The sequence below is a fragment of the Triturus cristatus genome, chromosome 7 (genome assembly GCF_964204655.1).
Source record: "Triturus cristatus chromosome 7, aTriCri1.1, whole genome shotgun sequence".
Taxonomy (NCBI): domain Eukaryota; kingdom Metazoa; phylum Chordata; class Amphibia; order Caudata; family Salamandridae; genus Triturus; species Triturus cristatus.
The window spans coordinates 8,745,077-8,772,737 of NC_140590.1; the positions used below are offsets into that span (position 1 = coordinate 8,745,077).

At 55.2% G+C, this 27,661-nt stretch overlaps 1 protein-coding gene across 4 annotated transcripts in view; it reads right to left on the reverse strand.

The window, feature by feature from the left end:
- NECTIN2 (nectin cell adhesion molecule 2) overlaps positions 1–27,661 on the reverse strand; it is a 303,490-nt gene that overhangs the window by 189,404 nt on the left and 86,425 nt on the right. For 2 of the 4 annotated variants that reach the window (XM_085615479.1, XM_085615478.1), the window contains 2 exons: positions 23,234–23,385; positions 3,894–5,598 (listed from right to left, as the gene is read on the reverse strand). In XM_085615479.1, coding sequence (XP_085471605.1) covers positions 5,147–5,598; positions 23,234–23,385 — 604 coding nt within the window. In that variant the 3' untranslated portion in view covers positions 3,894–5,146. Of the gene's footprint in view, positions 1–3,893; positions 5,599–23,233; positions 23,386–27,661 lie in introns of those variants that run through there. The other 2 variants (XM_085615476.1, XM_085615477.1) reach the window with 1 other exon arrangement.

The following is a 27,661-nucleotide window of genomic DNA, read 5'->3' on the forward strand; positions in this document are numbered from 1 at the left end:
CGTCTCCCTGGAGCCACGGCGGAGAGCTCGAGAACACTCACCGGCAGCGGTCTCCCTGGAGCCACGGCGGAGAGCACTCACCGGCAGCGGTCTCCCTGGAGCCACGGCGGAGATCGAGAGCACTCACCGGCAGCGGTCTCCCTGGAGCCACGGCGGAGAGCTCGAGAACACTCACCGGCAGCGGTCTCCCTGGAGCCACAACAGAGCTCTAGTAGACTCACCGGCTGTCTCCCTGGAGCCACGGCGGAGAGCTCGAGAACACTCACCGGCAGCCGTCTCCCTGGAGCCACGGCAGAGATCGAGAGCACTCACCGGCAGCGGTCTCCCTGGAGCCACGGCAGAGATCGAGAGCACTCACCGGCAGCGGTCTCCCTGGAGCCACGGCGGAGATCGAGAGCACTCACCGGCAGCGGTCTCCCTGGAGCCACGGCGGAGATCGAGAGCACTCACCGGCAGCGGTCTCCCTGGAGCCATGGCAGAGAGCTCGAGAACACTCACCGGCAGCCGTCTCCCTGGAGCCACGGCGGAGAGCTCGAGAACTCACCGGCCATCTCCCTGGAGGCATGGCGGAGAGCTCAAGAACACTCACCGGCAGCAGTCTCCCTGGAGCCACGGCGGAGAGCTCGAGAACTCACCGGCCATCTCCCTGGAGCCACGGCAGAGAGCTCGAGAACACTCAGCTGCAGCGGTCTCCCTGGAGACACAGCGGAGAGCTCGAGAGCACTCACCAGCTGTCTCCCTGGAGCCACGGCAGAGAGCTCAAGCAGACTCACCAGCCCTCTCCCTGGAGCCACGGCGGAGAGCTCAAGAACACTCACCAGCCGTCTCCCTGGAGCCACAGCAGAGCGCTCGAGAACTCACCAGCCGTCTCCCTGGAGCCACAGCAGAGCGCTCGAGAACACTCACCAGCCGTCTCCCTGGAGCCACAGCAGAGCTCGAGTAGACTCACCAGCCCTCTCCCTGGAGCTATGGCGGAGAGCTCGAGAACACTCACCGGCAGCGGTCTCCCTGGAGCCACAGCGGAGATCTGGAAAACACTCACCGGCAGCGGTCTCCCTGGAGCCACGGCGGAGAGCTCGAGCACACTCAGCTGCAGCGGTCTCCCTGGAGACACAGCGGAGAGCTCGAGAGCACTCACCAGCTGTCTCCCTGGAGCCACGGCAGAGAGCTCAAGCAGACTCACCGGCCCTCTCCCAGGAGCCACGGCAGAGAGCTCGAGCAGACTCACCCACCGGCTGTCTCCCTGGAGCCACGGCCGTCTTTCCAGCAGATCAATTACATCTTCGGTAAATATCCTGGTTTTTCAGACAAAGGTCAGGTCACTCTGCAAAGCAGATATACACTCCATTCATAGGTTCTCTAAAGACACAGAGTTACACGCCTAGCGCGTACGTGTGTGTGTGTGTATGTACACACATATACAAGCACATTCATTTACAAGCTGTGTGTATGCATATATTTACAAGGTTATGCAAAAAAAAACAAAAAAAAAAAAAAGACAGGCCAGATATAGGAGTAAATCTAAAGGCTTTAGTACTAATTATGTCTGGCCCGTACCGGTGTTTGTTTCTCAAAATCTGGTGACTATGGGATAGTGCTAACAGCAAAGGAAAAGAAGTAGTCCCATGAATGTAGGCGCAAGGATACAAGTAATTCAATTCCTAGACTGGTAAAGGCGGCTTTCTCCAGGGGAGGGACTCTCACAAGAAGAGGAAGAAAGTCCACTGAATGAGCAAACATGAGCGAGAAGAAATTCAACCAGTGACAAGCAATGGGCGGACAAAAACCAAATGTATGTAATGACCTTGTCCAAAATACTTCTTCCAGCAGACGGCTACAGGTGTCAGTAGGTGAGCCCTGAAAATGAAAAGGCAGCCACCAGACTCTGGAGAGCAGCGTACAAGCAACATGCGGCCCTAAAAAGGCACCCTAGTAAAAGAAACATAGTACATGGTCCCTGTACAAACTTACATCCACCCATGCGATCACTCAAGCCACTTTCCACTGGACTTTATCCACCTGCACTGCCCTAGCTCCTCTCCACTGGCCTTTATCCACCCTGCACTGCCCCAGATGCTCACCACTGGCCTATATTCACCCGCTCTACCCCAGCTTCTCTCCACTGGCCTTTATCCACCCTGCACTGCCCCAGATGCTCACCACTGGCCTATATTCACCCGCTCTACCCCAGCTTCTCTCCACTGGCCTTTATCCACCCTGCACGGCCCCAGCCACACTCCACTGGCCTTTATCCACCCTGCACTGCCCCAGCCACACTCCACTGGCCTTTATCCACCCTTCACTGCCCCAGCCACACTCCACTGGCCTTTACCCACCCACACTGGCCCAGACGCTCTGCACTTCCCTTTATTCACCCCTCACTGTCTCAGCTGCTCTCGACTGGCCTTTATCCACCCACACTGCTCTAGCCGCTCTCCACTGGCTTTTATCCACCCACACTGCCCCAGCCACACTCCACTGGCCTTTATCCACCCAGCACTGCCACAGGTGCACTCCAATGGCCTTTATCCACCCTGCACTCTCAGCTGCTCTCCACTTGCCTTTATCCACCCGCACTGCTCTAGCTTCTCTCCACTGGCCTTTATCCACCTGCACTGCCCCAGCCACACTCCACTGGCCTTTTTCCACCATGCACTGCCCCAGCCACACTCGACTGGCCTTTACCCACCCAGGCCCAGACGCTCTGCACTTCCCTTTATTCACCCCTCACTGTCTCAGCTGCACTCGACTGGCCTTTATCCACCGCACTGCTCTAGTCGCTCTCCACTGGCTTTTATCCACCCGCACTGCCCCAGCCACACTCCACTGGCCTTTATCCACCCTGCACTGCCACAGCTGCACTCCAATGGCCTTTATCCACCCTGCACTCTCAGCTGCTCTCCACTTGCCTTTATCCACCCGCACTGCTCTAGCTTCTCTCCACTGGCCTTTATCCACCTGCACTGCCCCAGCCACACTCCACTGGCCTTTTTCCACCATGCACTGCCCCAGCCACACTCCACTGGCCTTTATCCACCCAGCACTGCCACAGCTGCACTCCAATGGCCTTTATCCACCCTGCACTCAGCTGCTCTCCACTTGCCTTTATCCACCCGCACTGCTCTAGCTTCTCTCCACTGGCCTTTATCCACCTGCACTGCCCCAGCCGCACTCCACTGGCCTTTTTCCACCATGCACTGCCCCAGCCACACTCGACTGGCCTTTACCCACCCACACTGGCCCAGACGCTCTGCACTTCCCTTTATTCACCCCTCACTGTCTCAGCTGCACTCGACTGGCCTTTATCCACCCGCACTGCTCTAGTCGCTCTCCACTGGCTTTTATCCACCCGCACTGCCCCAGCCACACTCCACTGGCCTTTATCCACCCTGCACTCTCAGCTGCTCTCCACTGGCCTTTATCCACCCCTCACTGCCTCAGCTGCTCTCCATTTGATGTCAAGGGTGTAGTGGGGGGTGGAGTCACTTGAATAGATTTTAATGCAGCATTTATTATCAGCATATTTTGTTAAAGTGGTAAAAGGTGTGGTTAGACGTCCAAAAAACAACTTTCTAGACCATTCCCCTCTATCCTGCCACTATCCTTTTCAATCCAATAACAGACGAACCTAGCCAACGCTCAAATTACGTCCATATTTCACTATACTAATTCACCACTAATCCTGTGTGTTCTGGAGCAGAGGGCTACTCACCGAAAGAGTGCTTTGACGCCGCGTCAGGAGTAGTAACGCTATATAAATACAATTACAATAAAATATAGCTTTAGGAAAGAGGAGGAAAATGTAACCTTCTGAAACGTCCTTCTCATCCAAGGCAGAGCGCATGCAAGGGGTGAGAGGTAAAAGGGGCGGAGCATTAAGATTCCAATACCCATTTAAAGAAAAAATAAGTTTTACTGATCAAAAACAGAGCAAATGTGGAAAACATCTCAAACTGTTGATTACAAGAGTGGAGGTAAACAAAAGAGGCGCTGCAACGCACCCCAACACTCAATCTCCAATCCCCCCGCCCACGAGGAACCCCCACCCGTCTGGAACGAAAGCAGCCATTTACAAAACATTTCAAAACACTGTTGCTACACTAATAATTTACTTACAAATGAACATCTTAAAAAATTATTCCTTCATCGGCCATAATAAAAGTAGTGTCCCCCGCAGAGTAGTCGTGACATGTCAGCCAGCACCCTCCCTGTTCGCAACACCCCAGCCTCGTCTGCGGGAGTCCAGGGGGGAGCGGGTCTCCAGGTCAGCATTGGCAGCCCACCTGGTACTGGGTACAACGCCATGGGTGTCTGCAGAGCCCCTAGGTGAGGTGAGGCACCACATATAGATCCTGCTCTGACACACTGGATCGAAGCCCACAGTGCCAGAACTGGACTGGACAATCCTCATGAGCCACAAGGAGACCTGCCGTCTAACTAGCCATGCCAGTCCCTGCAAGATCTAGAGCTTCCACTCACCCATGGCCACATGGCCACCCCTTCCAGCACCATAGCTTCCCATCACCCATGGATCCTGCCATCTGCGCCCCTGCCAGATCCCAGATGCCCAAAGTCACGGTGGCCACCCCTGCCAGTACCACGGACCATACCATCTGCCCACCACACCCAGGAACCTTGTACCTCCCCTGCCAGATCCCTGACACCCAAGACAAGATGGCCACCCCGCCAGTACCACGGATCATACCATCTGCCCACCACAGCCAGGAACCTTGTACCTCCCATGCCAGATCCCTGACACCCAAGACAAGATGGCCACCCCGCCAGTCACTTTCAGTGTAGAGTGGATCAAAAAGCGATGCAAAGAGAATGGAACGGGGTCCACTGGGTAACGTTCAACAAAGAGTAGGTAGAACCTCCTGCATGGCAGGATAGTTTTAAAATATGCAACCCCCAAGTCTTTAACAAGATGTGCCAAGAAACTCACTGTCATTAAGTCTTTAAGTCTCTAGAAGAGGAGAGAGTCTCGTGTGCACCCTTGGACGATGGCAAATGGATCAAATCCCGCAAGTGTTCCAAGTTGGCAAGCCATCCGTTGCTGTGGCACCTACAGGTTTGTGAAGGCATCGGAGGTACACACTTTCCTCCCCTAGAAGACGTCCTGCTCATAGGGTTCGAGGCCAGGACCCTAGACATACACAGCTGTCTTGGAGATCATGGAGCCATCGTTCTGCGACTCCATGTCATCGTCCAGGTAGGCGTCGTGAGGGATGTGGGGTCTCAACTGGAGCATGGGTCCCACCTCATTGAAGCGCTCATCATCTTCTTCCAGCAGCTCATAGTTCTGCTTCTCGTCGTCCTCGTCGTCGGCATGAGTGCGTGGCATCTCCTCGGCGAGGCCCGGGGCTCCCTGAAGGGGCTTGCCCAGGTCCGAGTCCTCGTGATACGCAAACTCCTGGGAGGTGGCCCCGTTGCCAAAGATGCGAGTATTGGGTGTGTAAGATCCCTTGTCTTTGGTCTTCCGACTTCTGAAGAAGACGAAGAAGAGGATGACGCCGACCAGCGCGATGAGTAAAAGGGCGCCGATGATGCCGCCGATGATGGCTCCGGTGCGGTCCGCCTCCTGCTCCAGGGCTCGCTCTGGATAAAAGAAACACAGGTGTGTTGGTAGATGCTTCCAGAGTCACGTTAAGAAAAAAATCACAGCCAATCAATGCACAAGTGTAAACATGCGTGTTGGGGTGGAGGATGCCGAAGAATCCCACAAAGCCCTACCTGCGCGTGCAGCAGTGCTGGAGGTGTCGGCGGGGCATTGGGGACCATGCAAAAGCTCACTGCGCTTCAAGCAGAACATTTCAGCAAACCAGGAGGTTACTCGAAGAGTATTTAATTGTACACCGGCTACCATGTCCAACACACTTTGATATCACGTGGACGACTGTAGAGTACAGGCAGTTTGGCGCCAAGGTTAATATGGCATGTGCTGTTCAACTAGAGCGTGTGTTCCTAACCATGGCAAGATACAGGTGACATATACTCAGCGGAGCCTGGTTACAAGGGGTGTGGCTGCACGGTCAAGGAAGTTCAGCCACAGGTGTATACTCTTGTCACGAGGGGGCGATCTAATTCTAGGAAGCCTTGTTGCAAGGGGTGTGGCAAAGAAGCCTGGTCATGAATCTCGTGGTGTGCCCTCAAGGACACCTTGGAAAGAGGGGAGTGTGGGGTACACTCAAGTCTTGTCATGAGCATAAGGTGTATACTCGTCACAAGGGGATCTATTAGCTCAAGATGGACTTCTCAAGGAGGGTGTAGTATATGGCACTCGGAGCCCCGTCACAAGGGGCGTGATGTATATTCCAATCACGAGGGGTGCGGTGTACAGCAAGGAAGCCTTGTTATTTGGGGTGCAGTCTATAGTCTTAAACACAAGTGGCACGATGTGTGCTCAAGATAGCTTTGTCCTGAGAGGTGCAATATATATTCACATCATAAGGAGTGCAATGTGAGATCAAGAAAGCCTGGTCACGAAAGGGTGTGGTATGTACTCAAGAATGCTTTGCAAAGACTGGCGTGTGCTGTATATTCAAGGAGGTGCCGGCATAAGTGAGTGACATACTCGTCACAAGGAGCCTTGGCACGCTTGGTATAGTCTATGCAATAAGAAGTGTGTTTATACTCAAGATGATATGTCATGAGTATGGCACTGCACACTCATTGAAGCCTGGTCACGCGGGGTGCGGTGTATACTCAAGGAAGCCTGGTCACGCGGGGTGCGGTGTATACTCAAGGAAGCCTGGTCACGCGGGGTGCGGTGTATACTCAAGGAAGCCTGGTCACGCGGGGTGCGGTGTATACTCAAGGAAGCCTGGTCACGCGGGGTGCGGTGTATACTCAAGGAAGCCTGGTCACGCGGGGTGCGGTGTATACTCAAGGAGGCCTGGTAGCACAAGGTGTGGTCTATACTCCAGGAGGCCTTGTTACGAGGGGTGCGGTGTATACTCAAAGAAGCCTGGTCACGAGGGGTGCGGTGTATACTCAAGGAAGCCTGGTCACGCGGGGTGCGGTGTATACTCAAGGAAGCCTGGTCACGCGGGGTGCGGTGTATACTCAAGGAAGCCTGGTCACGAGGGGTGAAGTGTATACTCAAGGAAGCCTGGTCACGAGGGGTGCGGTGTATACTCCAGGAGGCCTTGTCACGGGGTGTGGTGTATACTCAAAGAAGCCTGGTCACGCGGGGTGCGGTGTATACTCAAGGAAGCCTGGTCACGCGGGGTGCGGTGTATACTCAAGGAAGCCTGGTCACGAGGGGTGAAGTGTATACTCCAGGAGGCCTTGTCACGGGGTGTGGTGTATACTCAAAGAAGCCTGGTCACGCGGGGTGCGGTGTATACTCAAGGAAGCCTGGTCACGCGGGGTGCGGTGTATACTCAAGGAAGCCTGGTCACGCGGGGTGCGGTGTATACTCAAGGAAGCCTGGTCACGCGGGGTGCGGTGTATACTCAAGGAAGCCTGGTCACGCGGGGTGCGGTGTATACTCAAAGAAGCCTGGTCACGCGGGGTGCGGTGTATACTCAAAGAAGCCTGGTCACGAGGGGTGCGGTGTATACTCAAGGAAGCCTGGTCACGCGGAGTGCGGTGTATACTCAAGGAAGCCTGGTCACGCGGGGTGCGGTGTATACTCAAGGAAGCCTGGTCACGCGGGGTGCGGTGTATACTCAAGGAAGCCTGGTCACGCGGGGTGCGGTGTATACTCAAGGAAGCCTGGTCACGCGGGGTGCGGTGTATACTCAAGGAAGCCTGGTCACGCGGGGTGCGGTGTATACTCAAGGAAGCCTGGTCACGCGGGGTGCGGTGTATACTCAAGGAAGCCTGGTCACGCGGGGTGCGGTGTATACTCAAGGAAGCCTGGTCACGCGGGGTGCGGTGTATACTCAAGGAAGCCTGGTCACGCGGGGTGCGGTGTATACTCAAGGAAGCCTGGTCACGCGGGGTGCGGTGTATACTCAAGGAAGCCTGGTCACGCGGGGTGCGGTGTATACTCAAGGAAGCCTGGTCACGCGGGGTGTGGTGTATACACGAGGAAGGCTGGTCACGCGGGGTGCGGTGTATACACGAGGCCTTGTCACGTGGGGTGCGGTGTATACTCCAGGAGGCCTTGTCACAGGGTGTGATGTATACTCAAGGAGGCTTTGTCATGAGGGGTGTGGTGTATACACGAGGCCTTGTCACGAGGGGTGTGGCGTATACTCAAGGAAGCCTGGTCACGTGGGGTGTGGTGTATACTCAAGGAAGCCTTGTCACGAGGGGTGTGAAGGCCTTGTCTCAAGGGGTGTGGCGTATACACAAGGCCTCGTCACGAGGGGTGCGGTGTATACTCATGGAAGCCTCGTCACGAGGGGTCCTGGTCTCTCTCTCTCTCTCTACCCACCACCCTCTCTCTCTCTCTCTCTCCACCCACCACCCTCTCTCTCTCTCTCTCTCTCTCTCTCTCCACCCACCACCCTCTCTCTCCACCCACCACCCTCTCTCTCCACCCACCACCCTCTCTCTCTACCCACCCACCCTCTCTCTCTCTCTCTACCCACCTCTCTCTCCACCCTCTACCCACCTCTCTCTCCACCCTCTACCCACCTCTCTCTCCACCCTCTACCCACCTCTCTCTCCACCCTCTACCCACCTCTCTCTCCACCCTCTACCCACCCTCTACCCACCTCCTCTCTCCACCCACCTCTCTACCCACCTCTCTCTCTCTCTTACTCCACCTCTCTCTCTCTCTCTAACACCCACCTCTCTCTCTCTCTCTCCCACATCTCTCTCTCTCTCTCTCTCTCTCTCTCCACCCACCACCCTCTCTCTCTCTCTCTCTACCCACCTCTCTCTCTCTCTACCCACCTCTCTCTCTCTCTACCCACCTCTCTCTCTCTCTACACCCACCTCTCTCTCTCTCTACACCCACCTCTCTCTCTCTCTCTCTCTCCACCCACCACCCTCTCTCTCTCCACCCACCACCCTCTCTCTCTCCACCCACCACCCTCTCTCTCTCTCTCTACCCACCCCTCTCTCTCCACCCTCTACCCACCTCTCTCTCCACCCTCTACCCACCTCTCTCCACCCTCTACCCACCTCTCTCTCCACCCTCTACCCACCTCTCTCTCCACCCTCTACCCACCTCTCTCTCTACCCACCTCTCTCTCTCTACCCACCTCTCTCTCTCTACCCACCTCTCTCTCTCTACCCACCTCTCTCTCTCTCTCTCCACCCACCACCCTCTCTCTCTCTCCACCCACCACCCTCTCTCTCTCTCTCTCTCTCTCCACCCACCACCCTCTCTCTCTCTCTCTCTCTCCACCCACCACCCTCTCTCTCTCTCTCCACCCACCACCCTCTCTCTCTCTCTCCACCCACCACCCTCTCTCTCTCTCTCCACCCACCACCCTCTCTCTCTCTCCACCCACCCCCCTCTCTCTCTCTCTCTACCCACCCCTCTCTCTCTCTCTCCACCCACCTCTCTCTCTCTCTCCACCCACCTCTCTCTCTCTCTCCACCCACCTCTCTCTCTCCACCCACCTCTCTCTCTCTCTCCACCCACCTCTCTCTCTCTCTCCACCCACCTCTCTCTCTCTCCACCCACCTCTCTCTCCACCCACCTCTCTCTCTCCACCCACCTCTCTCTCCACCCACCTCTCTCTCTCCACCCACCTCTCTCTCTCTCTCTCTCCACCCACCTCTCTCTCTCTCTCTCTCTCTCCACCCACCTCTCTCTCTCCACCCACCTCTCTCTCTCTCTCTCCACCCACCTCTCTCTCTCTCTCTCTCTCCACCCACCTCTCTCTCTCTCTCTCCACCCACCTCTCTCTCTCTCTCTCCACCCACCTCTCTCTCTCTCTCTCCACCCACCTCTCTCTCTCTCTCTCCACCCACCTCTCTCTCTCTCTCCACCCACCTCTCTCTCTCTCTCTCCACCCACCTCTCTCTCTCTCTCTCCACCCACCTCTCTCTCTCTCTCTCCACCCACCTCTCTCTCTCTCTCTCCACCCACCTCTCTGTCGTCTAGGAGGGTCTGTGCTTTGAGTTTGGCACTCTCCTCATCGGAACAAGTGTACTTCGACGCCGTTGAGTGTGCCCTGAATATACCACTATGGGGGGTGTGTGGGGGGGGGGGGGGGGGGGGGGGGAGCTGCAGGCGGAGAATGCGAACAGAATGGGCTCAGGGGAGGGCACTTAAAGGCATACACAGCACAGATCTTCGGCATCTGAAGTTTGGAGCCCACAGGAGATGGAATGTCGGATCGGACTCCAAGCTTGTGGCCTGGACACCATGTCCAATTCCTTCATTTGACATATTGGGCTTATAAAGTTAGCAGCTGTGGTAACTTTAAGCCTGTAGTAGTGTCTCTGCCAAGGCTGCACCCCCCTCCCCCACCCCCCAGCTTAAAACGAACCTCGAGAAGACAGTCGATCGGCCTCTCTGGGGACAGCTGGATTTTAACCGGGGGGGGGGGGGCTTCTTGAAGCTCTAGGAACACCAGCGGCACCCCCTGAGATTCCTGTAGCTCCAGGGACCCTGGTGGCCTCCCCCCGATGCCCCTGCAGCTCCAGGGACCCTGGTGGGCTCCCCGCGAGGTCCCTGCAGCTCCAGGGACCCTGGTGGGCTTCCTGCAGCTCCAGGGACCCTGGTGGGCTTCCTGCAGCTCCAGGGACCCTGGTAGCCCCCCCATGACCTTCCTGCACCCTAGGGGACCCTGCAGTGCTTGCAGATATCCCCACCGACTGCAGGCCTCCTGTCTCAGACTCCACCACTCCGGAGATGATGTAGACAACATTGGGCAGAGCTGGAGTCAGTGGGTCCCTGGAGCCGAAGCGGCCACGTGTCGGTGCCAATACTTCCACGCCTTGTTAGCCAAGAAGCCCGCGCCCACTCCGCGCACAAAGGGTGGGCGGGCTGTATGTAGGTCAGCCATCTTCGCATCCCTGCTGATTCACAAAGACGAGCTCCGTGTCCCGGGGCAGCACACGCCTGGTGATGCGCAGATGAAGCGGAGGCCGAGGGAGAGCGACTCCTCGCGACTGTGGCACCCATGCAGGGGCTGGAGACCCTGCTAGTGCTGACGTCATGGAGGGGGTGCCCTACGGTAGAGGCGCTCTACGTGGTGGTACCTTACACGGTGGAGGGAGGCGCTCTACGTGGTGGTACCCTACACGGTGGAGGGAGGCGCTCTACGTGGTGGTACCCTACACGGTGGAGAGAGGCGCTCTACGTGGTGGTACCCTGCACGGTGGAGAGAGGCGCTCTACGTGGTGGTACCCTACATGGTGGAGGGAGGCGCTCTACGTGGTGGTACCCTACACGGTGGAGGGAGGCGCTCTACGTGGTGGTACCCTACACGGTGGAGGGAGGCGCTCTACGTGGTGGTACCCTACACGGTGGAGGGAGGCGCTCTACGTGGTGGTACCTGAGACGGTGGAGGCGCTCTACGTGGTGGTACCTTGCACGGTGGAGGCGCTCCACATGGTGGTACCTTGCACGGTGGAGGGAGGCGCTCTACGTGGTGGTACCTTACACGCGGGAGGCGCTCTACGTGGTGGTACCTTACACGCAGGAGGCGCTCTACGTGGTGGTACCTTACACGCAGGAGGCGCTCTACGTGGTGGTACCTTACACGCAGGAGGCGCTCTACGTGGTGGTACCCTACACGGTGGAGGGAGGCGCTCTACGTGGTGGTACCTGAGACGGTGGAGGCGCCCTACGTGATGGTACCCTACACGGTGGAGGGAGGCGCTCTACGTGGTGGTACCCTGCACGGTGGAGGGAGGCGCTCTACGTGGTGGTACCCTACACGGTGGAGGGAGGCGCTCTACGTGGTGGTACCCTACACGGTGGAGGGAGGCGCTCTACGTGGTGGTACCCTGCACGGTGGAGGGAGGCGCTCTACGTGGTGGTACCCTGCACGGTGGAGGGAGGCGCTCTACGTGGTGGTACCCTGCACGGTGGAGGGAGGCGCTCTACGTGGTGGTACCCTGCACGGTGGAGGGAGGCGCTCTACGTGGTGGTACCCTGCACGGTGGAGGGAGGCGCTCTACGTGGTGGTACCCTGCACGGTGGAGGGAGGCGCTCTACGTGGTGGTACCCTGCACGGTGGAGGGAGGCGCTCTACGTGGTGGTACCTTGCACGGTGGAGGCGCTCTACGTGGTGGTACCCTACACGCAGGAGGCACTCTACGCGGTGGCACCCTACACGCAGGAGGCACTCTACGCGGTGGCACCCTACACGCAGGAGGCACTCTACGCGGTGGCACCCTACACGCAGGAGGCACTCTACGTGGTGGCACCCTACACGCAGGAGGCACTCTACGTGGTGGCACCCTACACGCAGGAGGCACTCTACGTGGTGGCACCCTACACGCAGGAGGCACTCTACGTGGTGGCACCCTACACGCAGGAGGCACTCTACGTGGTGGCACCCTACACGCAGGAGGCACTCTACGTGGTGGCACCCTACACGCAGGAGGCACTCTACGTGGTGGCACCCTACACGCAGGAGGCACTCTACGTGGTGGCACCCTACACGCAGGAGGCACTCTACGTGGTGGCACCCTACACGCAGGAGGCACTCTACGTGGTGGCACCCTACACGCAGGAGGCACTCTACGTGGTGGCACCCTACACGCAGGAGGCACTCTACGTGGTGGCACCCTACACGCAGGAGGCACTCTACGTGGTGGCACCCTACACGCAGGAGGCACTCTACGTGGTGGCACCCTACACGCAGGAGGCACTCTACGTGGTGGCACCCTACACGCAGGAGGCACTCTACGTGGTGGCACCCTACACGCAGGAGGCACTCTACGTGGTGGCACCCTACACGCAGGAGGCACTCTACATGGTTCTACGTGGTGGCACCCTACACAAAGGAGGCACTCTACCAGTCTATAGTACTTAAGTTTAGAGAGAGGTACACGGGAAGGCTAGGAGTGATTCCAAAGCAGAAAGACACCAGGAGAAGATTAGATTTTAAGATATTTTGTTTATCAATAGAGCCTCTCTACTCTCAACGGCAACACAGCTCCATTGGGTGCCACCTCCCACATAGCAACATAAAGGGTGCCAACGCAAGTATGGTACCTCCACCACTAGGGCCTGACCACTGTATAGGGCCCTAGTGGTGGAGGCACCATATGCGGCATCGGTACCCTAGCAACTGCTGCACCTCAGCAGTGGTGCTACTCCATGCAGTGGAACCCTACTTGCGGGGGCACCCTTTATGTTGCTATGTGGGAGGTGGCACCCGATGGAGCCGTGTAACCTTGGCAGTGGCAACACCCTATGTGTTGGTACTACCCTAATGGTATTGGTGCCTAAAAAGTGGCAGTACCGTCACCCTTAAACTATAAGAAAGGGTACCGCACTTGTACGTTTAGGTTCGGGAGAGGAGGTGGTATTGTATTTTGTTTTTCAGAGTAGAGAGGCTCTATTGATAAACAAAATATCTTAAAATATAATCTTCTCTTGGTGTCTTTCTGCTTTGGAATCACTTCTAGCCTTCCCGTGTACCTGTCTCTAAACTTTACTATAGACTGGTAGTGTTCTATGACATGAAAAGTGCTATTTATTGATTTCAATGCATTGTAGATGAAGACCGCCCTGAACTTTGTGGCGTTTTAAGGCCACTGAAGGTTGGTCCTGAAGAAGGTCTGCTGAGAGGAGTACCCACCGAAACATCACCATACAGCAGCCAACAGTAAAAGCAGGAGCGAAGTCAGGGCTAGTGGAAGCTATTGATAATTTGTTTGTTTCTCGATAGTGAATGTATATTTCTGATATTTAAATATTTATTGAACAGTCCATGATTTGTAGATGTAAATAAAAATGTTGAAAAGGAGTGTGAAAAAGAATAAGTTAATGCTATGCTGCCATGTGCGTCACTAATCTTGTGATGCGACGCGGGGGATGCCAGAATAGAAACAGAGGTTGAGAGGGAGGATTTATTCTTTGATGTTAGCGTCACCCTACACAGTGGTGGTCACCTATGTGTTGTATGCTACGTGGGGCCTTATGCACCAGTAGTACCTTGGGCAGTGGTGGCACCGTCTATGTTGGTGCTATCCTACCTGTGGTGGCACACTTCACTGGTGGTATCCTGTGTGGCGCTGGTACCCTATGCCACACTGAAGCAATGGCAGCACCCTATGTGTTGTATGCTATTAGGGGATTGTACCGTATGCAGCAGTGGTCCACTCTATATATTGCTTGCTATGCAGGAGTTGTACCCTATGCAGCAGTGGTACCTTGGCACTACCAGCACTCAATTTGTTGCTCACTATGAGAGCGATACCCTATGCCACGCTGGTAGCATGTCTCTGGCAGGACCTCATGTGTCACTTGCTATGGATGAGTGGTAACCTATGCAGCAGGTGTACCTCACAGCAGAAGCAGCACCCTCTGTGTTGCTTGCTATGCAGGCTGGTAGTCTATGCAGCAGTGGTGGTACCTTGTGTTTTATGCGATCTCAATATATTTTCTCTTTTTTTTTTCTTTAAGAGTTTTATATAGGGCGGACTAGACCCAAAGATATCGCGTATCAGAGCACTTTACATAGCACCAGTTTCGTTACATGAGGACACATTAATTTGTTAGGCACAGGGAGATAACGTGATTTGCCCAGAATCACAGGATGTTGAGCGTCGTTGACGAGACTCGAAACCTGGTTTCCAAGCTTGGACGTCGTCTGCTCTAGCCATAAGGCGACATCCTCTCCCAAATATAAGCGGTAGTGGTGGCCCCTATATGTTGCTCGCTATGTGGGGGTGGTTACCTATGCATCAGTGGTACAGTCGGGGTGGTGGCACCCTATCTGTTGCTTGCTGGGTGGGGTGGTGGCTTCCGCTGTAGTACCTTGGGGGTCATGGCTTCCTATTTGTTGCATGCTGTACGAGGTGGTACCTTGGGGGTCGTGTCACCCTGTGTTGCCTGTGTAAGGTGGTACATTCCGTGGTGGTGACACTGGGGCTTGCTGTAAAGTATGGTACCTTCTGCAGTGGTGGCACCCTATGTGCTGCTTGCTGTGCAGGGTAGCACCCTAAGCAGCGGTGTTACCTCTGGGTTGGTGGCACCCTATGTTTTGCTTGCTGTGAAGGGTGGTACCACCCTATGTGTTGCTTTCTGTGTAAGGTGGTATCCTAAACAGCGGTGGTGGCCTACTGTGCAGGGTGGACCCCTCAGTCGTTGTGGCACCCTGTGGCTTGCTGTTCAGAATGGTACCTATTGCAGTGGTGGCACCCTACGTGTTGCCTGCTGTGCAGGGTGGTACCTTCCACGGTTGTGGCACCTAGTGGCTTGCTGTGTGGAGTGGCACATTCCGCGGTGGTGGCACCCTGTGCAGGGGGTACATTCCTCAGGGTGGTGGCACTGTATGTGCTGCTTCCTGTGGAGGCTGGTACATTCCGCGGTGGTGGCAGCCTGTGCGGGGTGGTATTTTCTGCGGTGGTGGCATCCTGTGCAAGGTGGTACATTCTGCAGTGGTGGCATCCTGTGCAAGGTGGTACATTCCAACGGTGGTGGCACCCTGTGCAGGTCGATACATTCCATGGTGGTCGCACCCTGTGCAGATTGGTACCATCCGTGGTAGTGGCACTGGGTTGCTTGCAGTGTAGGTGGTACCCTAAGCAGAGGTTGTGGCACAGTGTGCAGGGTGGTGGCACCGTATGTGTGGCTTGCTGTGTGGGCTGGTACATTCTGCGGTGGTGACACCCTAAGCAGTGGTGGTGGCACCCTATGTGTTGCTTGCTGTGTAAGGTGATACCCTAAGCAGTGGTGGTGGCACGGTGTGCAGGTGGTACATTCCTCGGGGTGGTGGCACCGTATGTGTGGCTTGTTCAGAATGGTACCTACTGCTGTGGTGGCATCCTATGTGCTGCTTGCTGTGTGGGCTGGTACATTTTGCGGTGGTGCATTCCTTGATGGTGGCACCTTGTGTGGGGCGGTACCTTCCACGGTCGTGGCACACTGTTGCTTGCTATGCAGGTGGTACCCTAGGCAGCGGTGGTACCGCAGGGTGGTGGCACCCTGTGTGTTGCTTGCTGTGAGCCGGTGCCAGCCTCTCCTTTATCCATGCTGCACGACAGCAAGGAGAGGACTGGACCCACACTTGGGTTTCAGATAGTTTCTCCTCGTGCTCCAGAAGATGGCGCTCTTTACAATAAACAAAACATGTCCATCCGTTCCTGAGACGCGGGGCGAAGGGCAGCAAAGGTATAAGAGACATATGTGGGCAGCACCCGAGAATTGGGGGCACTAGCCAGTCGCTGCCAAGTTGCCCCATGGCATGCAGGACTCCTTCGTTCTGGCCTGTTCTCTTCAAGCTCTCTTCACTTGACCAGATGTGGAGACCGAACTTTGATGCCAGGCGGTGGGTGAGTTTCCCCACTGCCGACAAATTCAGAGGGCAGGGCTGAAGGCATCACACGCCAAGGAGCCGACTGGCATGGAGGGAGAGGCTAAAAACGCAGAGTCCCACCCACTCTAAGGCATCAAGCCCTGGACACCACCCAACAGAATCTTCTACCCAGCCCAGTCAGCCAACCAACCAGTCGAGGCCCCTGCAGCTGGATCCACCCATGGGGTCCTCCCCACAATCCGGCACATGCTCACGGCTCAGACCAAACACACCTTTCAACTGAGGGAACCTCAAAAGCGGGCAGTGCCAGATCCTAGCCCAGCCTTCACTGCTGACCCCACTGCAGACCGACATGGGCAGGTGTAGGACTGACCATCCTTGCACGACTTGGGACCCTTTCAAACCCAAGGCCAAATGACGTGCAGCAACCCTCATCTGCATAGGAGGATGAGGACGCCGGCCTCCACCTGCCGTGACCGAGCCCCTGCAACTGATCCGACCCTACTGCCAGCTCCGCAGGGCAGGAATCCACAGGTGTGTCCAGGATCGCCTACCGATGGATCCGCTAGTGGGCCATAAACTCCATCTCTTGACCACCCATGGCTCTCGCTAGGTGACCTCCACCCAAGATCTGCTACAGACTCAAGTGGGCCATAAATTCCATCTCTTGACCACCCATGGCTCTCGCTAGGTGACCTCCAACCAAGATCAGCTACAGACTCAAGTGGGCCATAAATTCCATCTCTTGACCACCCATGGCTCTCACTAGGTGACCTCCTGCTAAGATCACTTACTGAGGAATCCGCTAGTGGGCCATGAATTCCATCTCTTGGCCACCCATGACCCTCCCTCAGCGACCACTTACTAAGATCGCCTATCAATCGGGGTTGTTAAAGTGCAGCTACTCACCCGTGAGGGTCTCAAATGCGCTGGGGGTAAAAAGGGGCAGCTCCGTTGAGTACTGGGGTCATCCGAAAAGCCAGGTCGAGGTCCTTCATGAACTGGGGCAGTGTGGGGGATTGCCGGATGTTGAGGGGGAGGGTGTTCCAGGCTTTGGCTGGGAGGTATGAGGACTTTCCGCTCATTCTAGTCTTAGCTGAAGGTGGGAAGGTGGCCAGAGAGCTGGGCAAATTCGAGATGTCTTTTGGGTGCGTGGAAGCAGAGGCGGCTGTTCAGATATGGGAGTCCAGTGTTTTGTATGCCTGGGTGTGGAGTTTGAAGGTTATTCTTCTTTCGACTGGAAGTCAGTGGAGAACGCGGAGCCGGAGGGTGATATAGGTACGACGGGAGATGTCGAGGATCAGTCTGCCTGAGGCATTCTGGACAGTCTGGAGTTTACAGACTCGAGTGGGCTGTCAATTCCATCTCTTGGCCACACATGGATCTCACTCAGCATCCTCCTCTCAAGACCACCTATAGACTCAAGTGGGCCACACATTCCATCTCTTGGCGACCATGGACCTCGTCAGCGTCCACCTACCAAGACGCCAACAGACTTTAGTGGGCCACACATTCCATCTCTTGGCCATCCATGGACCTCGCTCAGCGACCTCTCAAGACCACCTACGTATGAACCTACTAATGGGCCACATGGGATCAAGTTTTCTGGCAGGAGTTGATAGGGGTTCCTCCCTCCTCCCATGATCACAAGAAGCACCAAGTAACCACTGAACAGTGATTAGTGCCACAGATTCCTTTTATGATCTTTCCACCACTAGCCACACCCTTCAGGTGGCTACTCCCCGCAGAGTCCCACACCCTTCAGGTGGCTACTCCCCGCAACCCCCATCCCTCCAGCGACTGCCGCATAAAGCCCCCATCCCTCCAGCGACTGCCGCATAAAGCCCCCATCCCTCCAGCGACTGCCGCATAAAGCCCCCATCCCTCCAGCGACTGCCGCATAAAGCCCCCATCCCTCCAGCGACTGCCGCATAAAGCCCCCATCCCTCCAGCGACTGCCGCATAAAGCCCCCATCCCTCCAGCGACTGCCGCATAAAGCCCCCACCCCTCCAGCGACTGCCGCATAAAGCCCCCATCCCTCCAGCGACTGCCGCATAAAGCCCCCATCCCACCAGCGACTGCCGCATAAAGCCCCCATCCCTCCAGCGACAGCCGCATAAAGCCCCCATCCCACCAGCGACAGCCGCATAAAGCCCCCATCCCACCAGCGACTGCTGCATAAAGCCCCATCCAACCACCTGAGACTGCTGCATAACTGCCCATCCAACCAGAGACTTCTGCATAAAGCCCCCATCCAACCAGAGACTTCTGCATAAAGCCCCCATCCCTCCAGCGACTGCCGCATAAAGCCCCCATCCCTCCAGCGACTGCCGCATAAAGCCACCGTCCCTCCAGCGACTGCCGCATAAAGCCACCGTCCCTCCAGCGACTGCCGCATAAAGCCACCGTCCCTCCAGCGACTGCCGCATAAAGCCACCGTCCCTCCAGCGACTGCCGCATAAAGCCACCGTCCCTCCAGCGACTGCCGCATAAAGCCACCGTCCCTCCAGCGACTGCCGCATAAAGCCACCGTCCCTCCAGCGACTGCCGCATAAAGCCACCGTCCCTCCAGCGACTGCCGCATAAAGCCACCGTCCCTCCAGCGACTGCCGCATAAAGCCACCGTCCCTCCAGCGACTGCCGCATAAAGCCACCGTCCCTCCAGCGACTGCCGCATAAAGCCACCGTCCCTCCAGCGACTGCCGCATAAAGCCACCGTCCCTCCAGCAACTGCCGCATAAAGCCACCGTCCCTCCAGCGACTGCCGCATAAAGCCACTGTCCCTCCAGCGACTGCCGCATAAAGCCACCGTCCCTCCAGCGACTGCCGCATAAAGCCACCGTCCCTCCAGCGACTGCCGCATAAAGCCACCGTCCCTCCAGCGACTGCCGCATAAAGCCACCGTCCCTCCAGAGACTGCTGCATAAAGCACTCATCCATGCACCAGTGACTACTGCATAACCTCCCATCTCTGCACCAGTGACCGCTGCATAAAGGCCCCATAGCACCGGCAACTACTGCATAAAGGCCCCATCGCACCAGCAACTGCTGCATTAAGGCCCCATCGCACAAGCAACTGCTGCATAAAGGCCCCAACCCACCGACTGCTGCATAAAGCCCCCATCCACCCCAGTGACTGCTGCTTAAAGCTCCCACACGAACAGTGAAACAGGGGCGCAAGTGTTCAAAGTGGGGGAGTCACCCACTGGTTCAAAGCAGGAGGGGGGCAGCCAGGGGTTCCAGGAGGTGGGCAGCCAGGGGTTCAGGGAGGGGGCGCCTGGGGGGGAGGGGGGCGCCTGGGGGGGAGGGGGGCACCCAGGGGTCTAAGGAGGGTTGGAGGCAGCGCGCACAGCTTCAAGGGGTGGGCTTACAGTGCAGGTTCAAGGGGGCTCCTCCAGGTTTAAAAGGTGCCTTCTACCCACAGATTCAAGGGGGGGGGGGGGGGGAGCACTGGTTTGATGGGCTAACCAGGCCTTGCTTCAGCTCCTCAGACACCGAACTGCAGGGCATTTCTCACAAACCTGATAAAAGTGTAATACAATCAAAACACAAGGAGCATGCAGTTCATAACTACTTCAAAAGCAAGAGGCTATACACTTTCAAACTCGCACACAAAGAAAGTCTTCAGGGAGTCTCATTGTATTCTCAATTCTTTGTTTATTCCGTAGTCCCTTAATTCATCCAGCAAAAATTAATACAATCCAGCCAACGCATTTCGTCCGCGGTAGACATCAGGGCTCTGGTTCTGCCGATTTGCCTGTTCCCGCATCCGGGTCGACGGGAACAGGTAGATCGGCAGAACCAAGATACGAGTGAGGAGGACACGAGAAAACAATAGGAGACTCCCTGAAGACTGTGTGCGATATTGAAACTGGATAGCATTTGCTTTTGAAGTATTTATGAACTGCACGCTCAGTTTGTTTATATTGTAGTCTTTTTGTAAGGGGCCCAAGGGCGGTGGGACCACCAAGAGCAGTGGGTGACTATCGAGTTACAAAACTCGATAATTTCACACCAGTGCGCACTCTTTTTGCTGCCTTTACCGCTACAGAGTTATAGTATAGTTATAGATCCCTAGGTCGTCTGGCGGCGAAGGCCTCGAAGGGTAAGTGTATACACCTTCTGGCGATTCTGCATCAAGATCATGCCATTCCACGTCTTGTGCCTCCGAGGACATTGATTGCAGATCTTGGTCACCTTCTCCCTCAAAATAGTAGTCGTCTTCCCCCAGTTCCTCGACTAGTTCAGGCGTTTGGCGGTTCCGCGTCTTCGTGGTCCCTTTCGACGAAGGTTTCGGCGGGATGGTGTATTGACTCATCTTCTCATCGAAGTCCTTTTTCTGCTGTAGGATGCTCGCCATTTCGGCCTCTAGCATCCTCTTCTTCCTCTCCATCTTGGCGGCATGCTCTGCATCGAGGGTTGGAGCGCTTCTCTTAGAGGACGTCGATGAAGATGTCGGCCCTTCTTTCCTCGGCACCGAGGTGTCCTTCTCGAGGGCAACCTTGGACGTCTGAGGTTTTTCGCCGATTGAGAGTCCTTTTCGAAAGATCTGCTCGGTTGACTGTCCCTGGAGGCTGGTGCTTTCGTCGAGTGTTTCGGCGGCAGAGCTCCTTTGGAGGACTTCGCTTCACCTCTACGAGGCGTCGCTCGGGGCTTTTGCTTCACTCTTTCGAGTGTTGCTTGGGCTATTAGGGGTCGACGACTCCCTTACTTCCTTCGACGTCTTCTTATGGACCTTAACGACCGTGCTGTCCTCCGGCGATGTGGTCCTCTTCTCCACTGGAGAGGCCCAAGTCTCGTAGCGTTGGAGGTGGCCCCTGCATGTTGTGGTTTGCCCTGCTCTGCCTCTCCCTTACTCTAAGGGTCTTGGGTGTGAACACCGAGCAGGCGTTGCAGTCTTCGCTTCTGTGGTCGAGCGGCAGGCAGAGGTTGCAGACTGGATGCTGATCTTTCTGGGTGTACTTGTGGTGGCAATTGGTGCAAAACGTGAATGGTGTTTTGTCCATCCCCGCGCTCAGGTAGCCCCCTGCGAGCGCATTCTCCGAACGTCGAGGTTTTGTTCGTTAAACTTCTCCCTCGTCGCTCCGGGTACCTGAACTGTAGTCCGGTGTAGTTGAAAAACTTGTTTCTTCGTCGATTTGCTTGATTCCTCTTTCAAAATTCTGAAACTCTTCGGCAACGATCCAGACCCAACGGCAGAAAAAAGAATCTGAAGATGGCGACCAAAAGGTGGGAGCTTCCGCAAGAAGCGCGCCGACGTCACGAAGGACACCACATGGTGGGACGTCGTTGCCCACCTGAGCCACGAAAAAAAAAAAAAAGCGCAAATACTACGAATCCGGACCCAACCACAGGATGGCAGAATAATGCACAGCATAGTGAATCCAGAAAGATTCACGCTGCAAAACCTAATTGACCTCTTGAAACACAGGATGGGGGTGTCTGGGCCTGTACTTAACTGGTTCTCTTTGTTCCTTCAAAATAGATCCGAAAGCTTCAAGGTGAACCAATCCCCGTCCCATCCTGCACCCGTCACACTGGGGTCCCCCAAGGCTCAGCACTCTCTCCCACGCTCTTCAATCTGTTCAAGGAGCCTCTGACAGAAATTCTGAAATCATCCAGCATTCACTATCACATGTATGCGGATGATACCCAACTATACCTGATCGCCTCCCCCTATGACATTCAATCCCTCAATTCAATCCTGCTGGAATCACAAAGCGGGCTGACACAACCACCTGAAGCTAAATGCTTTAAAAACGGAATTCCTCCCAATCTCACCCCACAAGCACTCCCCGGTCTTGGAACAATGGTTGAATCAACTTGCGGCTCTAAACTGCAGACCTCTCCTCGTTGATTCGGCATCTTCTCTGGATATCGTTCTAGACAATAGCCTGAACATGCAGGAGCACATCAGCTCCCTTACCAAAGGAGCGAACTACCAACTCAGTATCTTGAACAAACTCAAACCCCATCATTCGGCTCAGGACCTAAAGGTGGCGGTGGAAGTGCTAGTGATCTCCAAGTTGGACTATGGTAGTGCAACGCTTTGCGGATTGCCTACAGTAAAGACAGCTCCTCTTAGGGTTGCCCTCAACTCTGCTGCTAGGCTCATAACGGGCACTAACAGATTCAACCATATCTCTCTGGACTTGCTATCCTATGAAGCGCGGATACAGCTATAAATTGCATGCATGACACACAAAGCCTTACACTTCAAGACTCCACTGTACCTCGCTCAGAAACTGGAGCTCTCATGTGGTTCAAGAGCCTCCAGAAGCGCCAGCACCCTTTTAATCAAACCACAAAATTTAAGAGAAAGACAACATACAATTGAGCCTTCTCAGGTATGGCACCGAGGATCTGGAACTCCAACCCCCCCCCCCCCGCCCCACCCCCCCCGAAGTCAGGGTGAACTCCTCCACGGTCCTCTTCAAAAAAATAAAAAGTGGTCAAAGGGGTCCTGATTTAGAAATTCTTGCCTTTGCTGCCCCCCCCCCCCCCTCTTCCTCCCCCATCTGATTCGAGGCCAGAAACCTAGATTTGTGGCCCAGCTGCTGGGCTCACGAGAATGTTCGACCAATTTTCAGACTGTTAACCTGTCATTTTTTGTTGATGCAGTTACGATTGCTGGTATTCTGCCGGATGTATAAACTGTAAAGCACTCGATACCCTTGGTGGTCATGTTCGTGCTATATAAAACTCTAAATGAATAGTCCAGATACATCTTAGGAGCACGACTGCGGCGGACAACCCAAGCTGAGCCTGGATTCATGCTAACCTGGCCCACTAGACGTAGGACTAGAAAGAGTGTATTCTGTCCTCATCCCAGATCCCTAAAGCCAACAAAAAAATAAGCATCTCAAGACGGGGGCCTCACCTCTGACGAAGACTTCAAGCTGCGCAGAGCGAGTGCCACGGGCGTTGGAGGCCTCGCAGACCAAGGTCGTGTTCACCAGATAGTCCACCGTCCTCACCACCAACAGGTTCCCAATCACATCCACCGTCTTGGGAAGAGGCTTTCCATCGGTGCTGTAGGAGAGCAGGGGAGAACCCAACATTAGGAGCGCCTTGTACAGTGCACGCCCTCAAGGCAGGCGTGTGCATCAACCTAGGCATCCTAGGGTGCAGAAGTATGAGTTACTTACCTTCGGTAACGATGTATTTGGCAGAGACGTTGTCTAGCCACAGATTGCTTAACTTAGAATATCCCCAGGCGTCAGACTGGATCCAAAACATTTTTGCAGCAGCACCTCTGCACGCCAGGGACGGCGCCACACGACCCTGTCCTGACGTTGTCCACGTACGTGACGTCAGCGAGGTCACTTAAGTCCCTCCCGGCGCGCTGACGTCAGTTTTGTTCGGAGAAATTTTTCCACACACACAACACGGAGCCACCAACAAAAAAACTGAAAGTAGGAGAACAGAGTGCGAGGGATGAAAAATCCATGAATAAAGGAGGATCGCAAAAGACAGAATGAGACACTGCCCACATAAGAGAAAAAGCCGCGCGAAAGAGCCCCGCAATCAACGCGAAGACCCTTCCCAGAGTGCAACAAGGGAAGAACAGCTCAGACAGAACTAGACATATTACCATGTAGAACTGTGCCATCCAGAAAGAACGAAGCACAGAAAAAAACAGTACTCTGTAGGAATGTATGAAAAGACTGGCCCTTCACCTATAACGGAGGTTGGAAACAGAACACAACCGACAACTAAAGAGGATGACCAAGAGTAAACTAGGACTGAGTCAATAGAAACGGCGGAAGGAAAGGAGGGGGGAACTGGAGAGGAAAACGAATCTCCTAGTGGATCAAAGGCACCATATTCCAGGAAAGGAGCCCCTCAGCAGAAGTTAACTGTATATGGAAACTCTCAGAGGGGTACAACAAACTAAACTCCCGTAAGAGATAGCCCAGTGGCAACTGAAGAGGCCAGTGGAGAACACCATTCGGCAAGTTCCTCGCAGAACGGGGAGGCCCGGTGGGCGTTAATGAATCTGTGGCTAGACAACCTCTTTACCAGATACATCGTTACAAAGGTAAGTAACTCGTACATCTGATAGAGACATCTAGTCGCAGATTCCTTACCTTAGAATAGATATCACAGCCATATCCCAAAGGGGAGTTGGGTCTGCGACAGAACAGAAAGAGTCAAGCATCCGATCCGACAAAAGACTGACAGATAAAGGGGGAAGACTATTGCAGAACAGCCAGACAGCAACCCAAGTAACTCGGAAGAGCAGAAATAACAGGATGTTAGATAGCCTAATGCCAAAATGGCGCTACACCATACCCGTATAAAAATGACAGGTTGAACGACAGAGAGACTACTCTCCGCTTAACGGCGCACGATGAGGGCACCAACCCAAGCTTGAAAGAACCTGAAGAGATGCAACCAGAGCCCAACAGACTACCCAAAGTCAAGAGCTAGAACCTGAGCAACGTGCCAGGAATAGCCACCGGGACAAGAAACACGCCAAGTGCACACCCAATCCCGAAAAGGGGAAATAGGGTCAAATAGCATCAATCGTAAACCCGCTGAAGCAGGTAGAAACATGCAGCAGGCAAACGGCCACAGAGACCTTAAAGAGGCTTACACAAGAAGCATAAGAGCCCGACCGGGCAGTATGAAGCCAAAGCGAGAAACCACCCACATATACACTTGCAGGCAGTAGTCAAGAACCACGGCCATCAGAAGACAAGTCCCGCAGGCGTAGCTTTAACAATAGTAGGTGATAATTTGGAAAGAGGCATATCCGAAGGAAGTGGCCAAAAACACCAAGGTTACAAAATTGTGGGAAGAGCCTCAGAACCCGAGACCAAACACTCCAGAAAAGACATGAACAGTGTTGAACACTAAAAAGGGAGCATTTGTCAAATTGGGAAATCGCCCCAGTAAGCGGAAGCAAGGAGGAACCTACGGTAACTTGCAACAACTGAGAAAAGCAATAAATGTATAAACATAAATATGTAGAGACAGAACAAGCCAGGAGCATGAACATGTCCATACCAGAGCACAGCTAGTACAGTAAGGGCAGGTAGGAACCGCTTTAGAAGGGGAGACCATGAAACCTCCCACAGAGGTGGAACAGGCAACAGGCAGGATGACCCTGGCATAAGAAGATGGCACCAGGGAAAAACTTACAACGGACCATCAAGCGACGCATGGAGCCCACAGGATCTCCAGGCCCAGGTGAGATAAGCAGAGCTATACAATAGCATACAAGTACCCCACATGGAGTATGCACACCCCAAACAACAGGGAACACCTCTTAGGGCAATAAAGCCAAGCCAAAAGAGCGCAGTAACGCACCGAACCCGTAAACATGAGTTCCGAGCCGTATGACATTAACTAGCTGAACCACCGGCTCAATACCACAGTCAGAGGACCAGACACAGCAACCTGTGGAACATGGCCACAGCATGCCCACAGTCGGCTCAAAGCAAAACGCATCCAAGGGATGCCAAGAAAAGGGGGAATCACCCTTGATCACAAAAAAAAAAAAAGACGTAAGGCTCGCTGCCCATGTTAAACACAGAGCGCATCAAAAGGATGCGAAATGAAAAGGTACCACCACGGAAGACAGGCCTAAGAAGACCTAAGTGGGAGGACGGAAGCCCGCAAGGAGCCGGTGAACCGCCGATTCGGCGCAAGCATCAAACAGTAAAACCCCATCAAAGGGTAAGTCAACCAGTCGCTTCCGGATATTTTCAGGGAGACGCTATCTCGAAACCAAGCGTGACGCCTTAAGGCAACAGAACCCGCCACAGCTCGGCCCAAAGAATCCACAGTATCAAAGGCTGAGCGGATTGCGAATTCGGCAAGGCCACGGCCATCCCGGAGGGGGCGATGGAGATAAACACAAGCACCTTCAGAGGTGGCAGAAAGCAAAGATTCTGCAGAGTCCCACAGGGCAGAGGTAGCCAGAGTCAAAACACACTATTTATGGACCGTAGGGCCGCACTAGTGGAGACAAAGATGTTCCTACCCCATGACTCAAGGCGTCTAGACTCCAGAGAGGGAGGAAGTGTTAGTGGGGCCAGGGAAGGAAAGGCCGTCTGCAACACAAACCCCTGCGCATCAGGGTGCACAAAAAGACAAACAGGATCATGTGGAGCTGGACGGTGACAGTGCAAAACTGAATGAGCCACCGGTTCACCTGAAGCAGGTCAAACCCAGGTATCCAAAAGAGCATCATAAAGGAAAGCCTTAAAGGGTAGAAGCGGCTCCACATACCTGGACCCATGGTGAAGGACCTCGAGCAAGGAGTCCTCAGACAAGGGGGCAGAAAGGGGTTGCATGTTTAAAATACGAGTGGCCAATGAGACCACTCTCAAAAAAGCCACACCAGCAGTAACCCTCCGCGGACGGGACAATAACTCCTCAGCGGGGGAGGGTTATAAGCGGACCCTCCCAAGACACGGAGGGTGTGACCAATGCTCCACGGAAGGCAGCCCCATTGAAGAATGAGGATCCTGATGGGGCTCCTGGGGAGGCGAAGAGCCTGCCGGATATGGGAGCCCCTCAGGAGGCTCCACAAATTCCAAGGGGGGCCCTGGCAAAATATACCTCTGGCGATGCCAGGCATGAGGGCGGCGCTGAACTCTCTCCAGAGGCCTCTAGAGAAGTCGACAACCCGGCATCAACACGGTGCCAAAACAGTGCGTGCCAGCGCCGATCGTGCCTCGTCAGGCGCTGACTTGGCTGCATCTGGCGCCAAAACTATGACAAGCCCCCTTTCCAAAGAAGGAGAAGGTGTCGGAGCCGGGGAGGCAAGCCACCAGCGCTGCACCGACTCTGCGTCATCCATGGCAGGCTCAGACTCCGGAGAAAGAAGCAGAGCCGGGGAGGTGAGCCTATGGCGCTGGGACGGCAACGACCCCGGCTTCGGACAGGCGGTCGCCTGCCTGGAAGCCCAGGTTGTGCTAAAGGCAGGGCTATGAGCACCGGCACCCACCTGCGACACCACAGGGAGCCCAGCGGGGCTATGCAGCGTGGCAGAGGCGCCGTGGGTCATACGGGGGACCCAGTTGGGCCGCACCCGGACGACTCCATGTGGACTGTACAGGGGGACCCAACCGGGCCACGCCCTAACGACACCACGTCTCTCCGGCGTTCCCGGGGCGAACCCGCCAACGAGTCCGTTGGAGACTCCACAAGAAGCAGAGGCCCTGAGGACACCTCAGAAATGGGAGAGGACCCAAGGGATGCCTCAAAGCCGCGGCATATGCCTCCATTTGGGCCCGAGTCGCACCCACACCCGGAAAGGGCCGATAGAGAAAGGGGGGGGGGGAGGGAAGACTGT